This window comes from Dendropsophus ebraccatus, chromosome 8 (genome assembly GCF_027789765.1).
Source record: "Dendropsophus ebraccatus isolate aDenEbr1 chromosome 8, aDenEbr1.pat, whole genome shotgun sequence".
In the NCBI taxonomy this organism is placed as follows: domain Eukaryota; kingdom Metazoa; phylum Chordata; class Amphibia; order Anura; family Hylidae; genus Dendropsophus; species Dendropsophus ebraccatus.
In genome coordinates this window covers 22,839,430-22,850,609 of record NC_091461.1, presented here as the reverse complement: position 1 = coordinate 22,850,609, position 11,180 = coordinate 22,839,430, and the positions used below count along the sequence as shown (strand labels likewise).

General features: G+C 45.0%; 1 protein-coding gene across 1 annotated transcript; it reads left to right on the top strand.

Annotated features, from left to right (window-relative positions):
• Positions 1-461: 461 nt before the first annotated feature.
• Positions 462-5,191, top strand: ATP6V0E2 (ATPase H+ transporting V0 subunit e2). The gene is made up of 4 exons (XM_069980007.1): positions 462-670; positions 2,647-2,694; positions 3,511-3,630; positions 4,677-5,191. The coding sequence occupies exons 1-3, from the start codon at positions 567-569 to the stop codon at positions 3,602-3,604; spliced, it is 246 nt and encodes an 81-aa protein (XP_069836108.1). The 5' UTR covers positions 462-566; the 3' UTR covers positions 3,605-3,630; positions 4,677-5,191.
• The last annotated feature ends 5,989 nt before the right edge of the window (positions 5,192-11,180 follow it).

Below are 11,180 nucleotides of genomic sequence, written 5' to 3'. Positions count from 1 at the left end.
TTCCATTCAACACAATGGAAATTAGCTCTGCACCTATTTTAACGGCTGAAATTTCAGCGCTGATTCAGCGCAGAAATTCAGCTGCTTTTGCTCAGTGGGAACGAGCCCTAAAAGTCATTGCTGCTAATAATTAAACAATGCGGCAGTATACATGCAGAACCGCACAGATAGAGAACATTCTGATGTGAATGACAGTTTATTCTAAATAGGGCTGCAATTCCTGAATTGGACGCTAGATGTCAGCAATAACGAGTGAACAGCAGTGACTAGGTTTACAATATTAAGGTGTAGTGCTACAAAACAGCCACACGATGGCAGCCTCTCCATACTAAGGTGATGATGGTTTCCCATCAATATGTTCTGCTGCCTCCGTGTATAGAGGACATGATGCTCACGGATCAATGAGACTCGGTTCAGCCAATAGGCTCTGTCCAGGGAGAAGCAGCAGCCAATAGGATCGGTCCATGGAGCAGTGGTAGCCAATAGCAGCCGAGCAGAGCGGCAGGAAGTGCAGGTGTCAGGGATCGGCAGCTCTCGGCCAGGGATACTGTACCTGATCGGCAGACATGACGGCGCACTCGTTCACCGTGCCCATGATCATCTTCACCACCTTCTGGGGCATCATCGGCATCGCCGCCCCATGGTTCGTCCCGAAGGGCCCTAACAGAGGGTAAGCGGCCCCTCCGTGCTCCGGCATCTATGTGCTCTGTGCATGCTGAGCCTTGTAGTCCGTCACACTACAGCTGCAGAGCGCCCCCCATGTAGCAGCAGCATCCTGTGCACCTGTGCTCTGCAGCCTCCCCATAGGATCAGTACACAGAGATGGAGCAGAGCTGAGTGATGTCTCCCTGCATAGGCCTGCAGTGTACGGTCACCTATTCAGCTCTGCTATATATATATATATATATATATATATATATATATATATATATATATATATATATGTAATCAGTGTAGTGTAAAGAGGGGGGGGGGGGGGGGGGTTACTAGAGATCAGCAGATGCCCCTCTGATCTTATATGAGAGCTGCACATCGCCCCCTATAGAAGGGATCTGTGCCAGTCTATAGACCTCCCCTGTATCGGGCACACAGCTGCCTATTTCCCTTGGCTTATATAGAGCTGACATACTCCATAGCAATGTACATAGATTGTAGTTACTGTTATAAGTCCCTGATCCCAGTGGAGATGACAGTGTGATTTATTCCAGCTCCATCTGTGGGGGATGGGGGGCTCTGATCCTAGTAACATCTGTATGGTGCCATGTGTATCTGATGTCCTAACCATCTGAGTGATGCCATGCGTATCTGATGCCATGCGTATCTGAGTGATGCCATGTGTATCTGATGTCCTAAGTATCTGGGTGATGCCATGTGTATCTGGGTGATGCCATGTGTATCTGGGTGATGCCATGTATATCTGATGCCATGTATATCTGGGTGATGCCATGTGTATCTGATGTCCTAAGTATCTGGGTGATGCCATGTGTATCTGGGTGATGCCATGTGTATCTGGGTGATGCCATGTATATCTGATGCCATGTATATCTGGGTGATGCCATGTGTATCTGGATGATGTTATGTATATCTGATGCCATGTATATCTGGGTGATGCCATGTATATCTGGGTGATGCCATGTGTATCTGGGTGATGCCATGTGTATCTGGGTGATGCCATGTGTATCTGGGTGATGCCATGTATATCTGATGCCATGTATATCTGGGTGATGCCATGTGTATCTGGATGATGTTATGTATATCTGATGCCATGTATATCTGGGTGATGCCATGTATATCTGGGTGATGCCATGTGTATCTGGGTGATGCCATGTGTATCTGGGTGATGCCATGTGTATCTGGGTGATGCCATGTATATCTGATGCCATGTATATCTGGGTGATGCCATGTGTATCTGGGTGATGCTATGTGTATCTGGGTGATGCCATGTATATCTGGGTGATGCCATGTGTATCTGGGTGATGCCATGTATATCTGATGCCATGTATATCTGGGTGATGCCATGTATATCTGGGTGATGCCATGTGTATCTGGGTGATGCCATGTATATCTGGGTGATGCCATGTATATCTGGGTGATGCCATGTATATCTGATGCCATGTGTATCCTGGTGATGCCATGTGTATCTTGGTGATGCCATGTATATCTGGGTGATGCCATGTGTATCTGGGTGATGCCATGCCTATCATCATACCTATGTGATGTCATGTGTATCTGGGTGATGCCATGTATATCTGATGCCATGTGTATCCTGGTGATGCCATGTGTATCTTGGTGATGCCATGTATATCTGGGTGATGCCATGTGTATCTGGGTGATGCCATGCCTATCATCATACCTATGTGATGTCATGTATATCTGGGTGATGCCATGTATATCTGAGTGATGCCATGCCTATCATCATGCCTATGTGATGCCATGTGTATCTGGTTGATGCCATGTGTATCTGGGTTATGCCATGTGTATCTGGGTGATGCCATGTATATCTGGGTGATGCCATGTGTATCTGGGTGATGCCATGTGTATCTGGGTGATGCCATGCCTATCATCATACCTATGTGATGTCATGTGTCTGTATGATGTCATCAGATTCCCCTTCCTATGAACCTCTTCTGCTTTCACCTCTTTCAGGGTCATCATCACCATGTTGGTCACTACAGCCATCTGCTGCTATCTGTTGTAAGTATCTGCTTTTCTTATAGGGGTCATCCCAAGGTTAAGAACAATCCCCCCTGGCCACATAATAGTGGATATCCAGCTGATCACTGGTCCCAGCAGTCGGATCCCCCAGCAGTTAGTTATCCCGTACGCTGTGGATAAGCGATCATATCACAGGATAACCCCTTCTCAGGTGAACCCCACAGATCACGCTGTTGTATGAGTCTCCATGTTTATGGGGGCGCAGTGTTGTACCAGACACTACCTGAGGACAGAGGTTGCGCTGTTTTTGCAAGAAAGTAGCCATGTTTTTCCAGTGCTGGATAACTCCTTTAAAGCGTCAGTAGTAGAGACATCATGTCCTGGAGGCTCCCAGTCTATCTGGCAGTGGAAGAATCATGTTCCCATAGACTCAAGGCCAATCCAGCAGTGGAAGCATGGCACCTCTGTACTCCCAGCTTAACCAGCAGTGGACACACTGTTCCCCTGAGGACCCCCAGCCTAACTGGCAGCAGAACCACTGTGCCCCTTACAGCACCCACCCTAACTGACGGCAGAAGCACTGCTATCATATTAAATGATACTTTGTTAGTAGACAAGTGGGTGGGGCCTAGTGGGAAGAGGTGTGGCCTCTGTGGTACATGCCTGTTGGCTTAATGCCGATGTAGATTTATAAAGAGACGTATGCCCCTACCACTATGCCCTGCCCAGTTTACAGTGGAGAACCCCTCTAAATTGTATCCCTCTGTAATGCTGAATACGCCATTGTACAGATGGAATATCCTGATAAATATGGGGCTATATGTGATCTCCTGATGTGCTTTCTTTCCCCTGTAGCTGGCTGGTGACCATCTTATCTCAGGTCAACCCACTATTCGGACCACAGCTGAAGAACGACACAATATGGTATGTGCGATTCCTGTGGGAATGAAGAGGCTGGAAACACAGGCCTGTAAGGTAATGTATGAGGCGTCACTGGCTCATCATCCTGTCCTACATAAGGCCTGACACAGTGCTCTCTGCTGCCACCTCTGTCCGTTACAGGAACTGTCCAGAGTAGGAGAGGTTTCTATGGGGATTTGCTAATGCTCTGGACAGTACCTGACACGGACAGAGGTGGCAGCAGAGAGCACTGTGTCAGACTGGAAACAATACATCACTTCCTGCAGGACATACAGCAGCTGATAAGTACTAGAAGACTTGCGATATTTAAATAGAAGTAAATTACAAATCTGTATAACTTTCTGACACTGTTGATTTAAAGTATTCACACAGACATAACTTTTGATATGTTGCTGCAGTGATGAGACTAACAATTCCTTCCATACTTGTCTCATTCAGTCTCCATCCCCCAGTTCTCAGCTGCTGCTTTATGCTGAAGACACAAAAATCTTTGTGGGAGTTTATCTCTCCTTCTCCTCCTCCTCCTCCTCCCTTTCTTCTTAGACGACTGATGTAACAAGTCCCTATCTGCAACTTTGTAATGCTGGGAGAGATAATCACAATGAGTTCATCAGCAACTTGACCTCAGAATAACCCTCCCAGCTTTACAAAGAAGCTACAATGTTACAGATAAAGCCAGTCAGGGACTTGTTTACACCTCTCAGAAGGGAGGGAGACGGAGCAAAAAGCTCACACACAGATCTTTGTATCTTTAGCAGAAAGCAGCAGCTCAGAACTGGGGGAAGAAGACTGAGTAGATAATAACAAGTATGGCAGCCACATATCAAAAGTTACGTTTGAGTGAAATACCCCTTTAAATACAACTTTATTTATTCTGGAGTGCCCCTTTACTAACTTTGGATGTGCCACCCTCTTCCCTGGGTACAGTCCTATAACTTAGGGTGTGCTTCCTCATACATTTACATTTTTTTTTTTTTTTTTTTTACTTTATTCTGACTGAACGTTTTATTTGTGAATTGGCATCATTTATATTACCATCATTTCTGTGACTAATTGGTGTATTTCAGTCTATATCTAATATAGAAACTCTCTTGTTGTAGGTTTCCAGTCGATGTGTCGTCCTCATCTCCCTCCTCCCCTTTAATATTACTTGGACTGAGAGGATTCTCCGCCCCCTGTACTTTTCTTGACCAAACCAGAGTGGAAACCAAGTCTGTCCTATGTACAAATTCCTGTCTGACAAAACATTCTGTGTGAACCAGGTCTAAGAATAGACTATGTGATTGTGTCTGAATGATATGTGTAGCCTGCAGGTTCATGGTCCATTATCTGTCAATGGGGAAAACTGGCCATTTTGTCTATAGCAACCATCCCCCCTTATATCAGCGAAAGGTCTATTATTCAAGGCCGGTGGGGCGAAAAGAACCGTCCCGATGACAAATGGTTCGGGCAGCATGAAAGTAATGACAAATTCCCATTAAGAAGTTGTTGTACATCTCTCCTATGGCCAGGACTTAGTATTGTGTGTGACCAATGTAGATGAGGTGCAGGTTCATGAATGAGTCCGCCACCATGCAGTTTATTTATGTGTATTTCCAGTGCAATAAAAGATAACATGATGAAGTCTTATTGTTATTACAATGCTGGGAAAAATCTTAAAGGAATTATCAAGGCATAGAAAAAGATGGCCGCCGCCCTTCCATACCAGCATCTCTCCAGTCCTCAGTTTGGATGTGGCTTTGCAGATCAGTTCCATTAAAGTGAGTGGATGTGTCATGTGAACATGATCCATTTATTACATAGTTCAATCTACACAGCTGGGTTCACACTGCATCCATTTTTTGCCAAAAAAAGAGGACTGCAAAAATGCAGTTTGCACCCAGCTGTGTTGATCCAGAGGAAGGCAAAAACCTTTGTGAAACAAGGCGTGCAAAAGTGTCCAATAGGGTTGATATTCATGGTACTATCAGTGATATGGGAAATTATTTAGCTTTACTAGATAAATGGTCCAAACAATGGAAACTGCAGTTCGATGTTTTCACATGTAAAATATGGAGGGGAGGAGGTATCCTCTATCTGAGTATCATATCAGCAGTTCTGTGTTGGCAAAGACTTCAGAAGAGAAGGATTTAGGGGTAGTGATTTGTGACAGCCTTAAAATGAGTCACCAGTGCAACCAGGCGGTGGGGAAAGCAAATCCTATGCTGGGCTGTGTGTGTGTTTGTGTGTATATATATATATATATATACTGGGCTGTATAGTTAGAGGTATAACTAATAGGAAGAGGGAGATTGTGATCTGCTGTATAGAGCTCTAGTGACATCACATCTGGAATACTGTGTCCAGTTGTGGAGACCTCACCTACATAAAGATATTGATCAAATAGAACGGGTGCAAAGACAAGTTACAGAAATGGTGGAGGGTGTCAGCAGGAAGAGCACAGAGCCAGCTACTGCAGTTTGGAGACTGTCTTGGTACATAAAATGCTAGATTGAAAGGTCAGTGCTTATCTGGGAGCTTGGTGAGAGAAGATTGCTGTATGATGTGCTCGCTGGCTCTATCTCGTTGGCATCGGGTGGGGGGAGCACTGGATATCAAAAAAAGTTTCCCTCCAGTGCACAGGCCAAATCCTTTGACCGGGAAGAGAGATATATATTTCTTAAAGGTAAAATTTGGCAAACTGTGCTTTAGTCTAGTGATTTTATATGCTTCTAATACAGATCAGGTAGCATGGCTTTTACAATGTTTGGAACGGTTATCCTCATTTGGGATGGCTGATCATGGAAGGCAACATAAATGTCACTCTAGAGCAGGAATGGGGAACCTTCGGCCCTCCAGCTTTTGCAAAACTACAATTCCCATCATGCCTGGAGAGCCCTCGGCTCTCCATAACTGATGGCATCTTCGACAAAATCATCGATGACATCACTTATATCATTAGTGACATCACCGATGACCTAATCAACGACATTACTGAAGACATTATCGATGACTTGATTGATGACATCATTATTGTTGATATCATTGACAACATCATCGATAACACCATTGATTACATTATCGACTATATATTCCATGACATCTCTGATGACATCATCCAGCAAACAGTATCCTAGACAGCATTCAATGTATCAAGTAAACATGAGCCTTTATTCCAGTGTCATCAATTGTGTCATCGATGATGTGACCGATTGTCGTCAGTGATGATGTAATCAGATTTAGTTGATGATCTCATCTATCACGTCGCTAATGATGTCATCGATGAAGTCATCTATTATGTTGTTAATAATGACGTTGGTCATCAGAGATGTCGTCAATGATATCATAGATTACCTCGTTGATAACAAGTGCACAATCAATCTGATGACATAAACAATGACACCATTGATTTGATGACATCATCAACACCATTAGTTATGGCATTACAGATGATGTCATCAATCTGATGATATTGATGACCTCAATCTGATGACCTCACCAATGACATTGTTAATGACATTATTGCTCTGATGACATCATCGATGTGATGATCTTTTGACATGGATGACATCACTGATCAATTCGATTACATAATCGTAGACATCTTTGATCTGATGACCTCCTTGGTAGCATCGTAGAATACTTTGTTGATGACATCGATCATCATTTACATCATCGGTCTCATGCCATTACTGGTGACCACACTAATGACATCATTGATTTGACAACATCATCAATGACATCTTTGATCTGATGACAATCTATGACATCATTACTCTGATGAGTTCACTGATCTGGTCACATCACTGATGACCTTGTTGATAACATCATCGATGACATTATTGAACTGATGATATCACCAATGACCATGTTGATGACATAATCGATCTGATGACATCACAAATGACTCATGGATATTATTAATCTAATGACATCATTGAACACAAAGATTACCTATAGACGTCATCAGATCGTTGTCATCACTGATGGTATCACTGAAGAAATCTTTGACCTGTCGACATCATCAATAACCCTACTGATGAGATCATCAATCTGATATTATCAATGTGCAAAAGAACACTGCAGAGACACCATCACATGTCTCGACGTCAGTGAACTAGCCAGACCTTCCCTCCGGGAAGGAACAACCAAGCCAAAGCGTTCTCCAGTCAAGGAAACCACCTCAGCAAGGTATCCATCCACAGACAGCCGTTTCGGGGTTTTTGCCCCTCATCAGTGTGGAGTAGGTTTCTGGCTAGTGGGAGCAATGACTAGTAAGTGCATGCAAAAGGACGCTGGTTGACCTCAGGGAGATCAACCAAAACACCGCAGAGACACCATCACGTGTCTCAACGTCAGTGTATTCTAGAACATTGCCCCCTGGGAAATCGAATATGCAAAAGAACACTGCAGAGACACCATCACATGTCTCGATGTCAGTGAACTAGCCAGACCTTCCCTCCGGGAAGGAACAACCAAGCCAAAGCGTTCTCCAGTCAAGGAAACCACCTCAGCAAGGTATCCATCCACAGACAGCCGTTTCGGGGTTTTTGCCCCTCATCAGTGTGGAGTAGGTTTCTGGCTAGTGGGAGCAATGACTAGTAAGTGCATGCAAAAGGACGCTGGTTGACCTCAGGGAGATCAACCAAAACACCGCAGAGACACCATCACGTGTCTCAACGTCAGTGTATTCTAGAACATTGCCCCCTGGGAAATCGAATATGCAAAAGAACACTGCAGAGACACCATCACATGTCTCGACGTCAGTGAACTAGCCAGACCTTCCCTCCGGGAAGGAACAACCAAGCCAAAGCGTTCTCCAGTCAAGGAAACCACCTCAGCAAGGTATCCATCCACAGACAGCCGTTTCGGGGTTTTTGCCCCTCATCAGTGTGGAGTAGGTTTCTGGCTAGTGGGAGCAATGACTAGTAAGTGCATGCAAAAGGACGCTGGTTGACCTCAGGGAGATCAACCAAAACACCGCAGAGACACCATCACGTGTCTCAACGTCAGTGTATTCTAGAACATTGCCCCCTAGTCATTGCTCCCACTAGCCAGAAACCTACTCCACACTGATGAGGGGCAAAAACCCCGAAACGGCTGTCTGTGGATGGATACCTTGCTGAGGTGGTTTCCTTGACTGGAGAACGCTTTGGCTTGGTTGTTCCTTCCCGGAGGGAAGGTCTGGCTAGTTCACTGACGTCGAGACATGTGATGGTGTCTCTGCAGTGTTCTTTTGCATATTCGATTTCCCAGGGGGCAATGTTCTAGAATACACTGACGTTGAGACACGTGATGGTGTCTCTGCGGTGTTTTGGTTGATCTCCCTGAGGTCAACCAGCGTCCTTTTGCATGCACTTACTAGTCATTGCTCCCACTAGCCAGAAACCTACTCCACACTGATGAGGGCAAAAACCCCGAAACGGCTGTCTGTGGATGGATACCTTGCTGAGGTGGTTTCCTTGACTGGAGAACGCTTTGGCTTGGTTGTTCCTTCCCGGAGGGAAGGTCTGGCTAGTTCACTGACGTCGAGACATGTGATGGTGTCTCTGCAGTGTTCTTTTGCATATTCGATTTCCCAGGGGGCAATGTTCTAGAATACACTGACGTTGAGACACGTGATGGTGTCTCTGCGGTGTTTTGGTTGATCTCCCTGAGGTCAACCAGCGTCCTTTTGCATGCACTTACTAGTCATTGCTCCCACTAGCCAGAAACCTACTCCACACTGATGAGGGGCAAAAACCCCGAAATGGCTGTCTGTGGATGGATACCTTGCTGAGGTGGTTTCCTTGACTGGAGAACGCTTTGGCTTGGTTGTTCCTTCCCGGAGGGAAGGTCTGGCTAGTTCACTGACGTCGAGACATGTGATGGTGTCTCTGCAGTGTTCTTTTGCATATTCGATTTCCCAGGGGGCAATGTTCTAGAATACACTGACGTTGAGACACGTGATGGTGTCTCTGCGGTGTTTTGGTTGATCTCCCTGAGGTCAACCAGCGTCCTTTTGCATGCACTTACTAGTCATTGCTCCCACTAGCCAGAAACCTACTCCACACTGATGAGGGGCAAAAACCCCGAAACGGCTGTCTGTGGATGGATACCTTGCTGAGGTGGTTTCCTTGACTGGAGAACGCTTTGGCTTGGTTGTTCCTTCCCGGAGGGAAGGTCTGGCTAGTTCACTGACGTCGAGACATGTGATGGTGTCTCTGCAGTGTTCTTTTGCATATTCGATTTCCCAGGGGGCAATGTTCTAGAATACACTGACGTTGAGACACGTGATGGTGTCTCTGCGGTGTTTTGGTTGATCTCCCTGAGGTCAACCAGCGTCCTTTTGCATGCACTTACTAGTCATTGCTCCCACTAGCCAGAAACCTACTCCACACTGATGAGGGGCAAAAACCCCGAAACGGCTGTCTGTGGATGGATACCTTGCTGAGGTGGTTTCCTTGACTGGAGAACGCTTTGGCTTGGTTGTTCCTTCCCGGAGGGGAGGTCTGGCTAGTTCACTGACGTCGAGACATGTGATGGTGTCTCTGCAGTGTTCTTTTGCATATTCGATTTCCCAGGGGGCAATGTTCTAGAATACACTGACGTTGAGACACGTGATGGTGTCTCTGCGGTGTTTTGGTTGATCTCCCTGAGGTCAACCAGCGTCCTTCTGATATTATCAATGACATCATTGTTGGCAACATCGATCTGATGACTTGATCTGTTGGCATAATCAATGACATCATCAATTTGATGACATCTTCTATGACATCGCTGATGGCATTATCAATATGATTACATAATTGATGACATCACTGATTACATCAAGGATCTGATATCACCGGTAACGTCAATAACATTGATCTGATAACATTATCAATCTAATGACATCAATGATCTGATGACATCGATACATCACAGACATCATGGATCTGATATGGCTGACATCATCAATGTCATTGCTGATGACATGATCGATGTCATCATCGATATGATGGAATCACTGATGGACATCATCGCTTTGATGACTTTACCAATTACATCTTTGGTCTGATGACATCATCAATTACATTGTTGATGACAGCATCGAGTGCATCATCAGTGCATCAGTCTGATGACATCTGCTATGACACTATTGATCTGATGACAAACAATTATATCACTACTGACATCATTAATCTGATACATCATCAATGACATCGCTCTAATGACATAGATCTGATGACATCTATGACATTGCTGATGGTATCATCACTTATGACACCTTGAAGCTGACAACATCGGTGACCTTGTTTATGACATCGATCAGATGACATCACCGATGACCTCATGGATTACATAATCGATCTAAAGACATCATCAATGACCTTATTGATGACATTGATTACATTATTGGCTTCTCTCTCCCAAAACAAAGGGGTCAGGCTGTGATTTTCCATCATGTCCAACCCCTATCACCCCCATCGGTGGGGAGAGCCCCATACACCTTATTCTGACTGCCAAACCCACCGCAAGAGCAGAGTATGGCCGACAAAAGTATAAGGCACATGGGGACCTTTACTTTTATGACCAATGTAGAAGAGGTCCTACGAGTGATTCTGCTACCATGCATTTAATTTTTTTTGTGTAATTCTAGAAAA

Coding starts and splice junctions, on each gene's coding strand:
- ATP6V0E2 (XM_069980007.1), top strand. CDS start 567: ATGACGGCGCACTCGTTCACCGTGCCCATGATCATCTTCACCACCTTC. Junction 671..2,646: donor CCGAAGGGCCCTAACAGAGG/GTAAGCGGCCCC, acceptor CACCTCTTTCAG/GGTCATCATCACCATGTTGG. Junction 2,695..3,510: donor GCCATCTGCTGCTATCTGTT/GTAAGTATCTGC, acceptor TTTCCCCTGTAG/CTGGCTGGTGACCATCTTAT.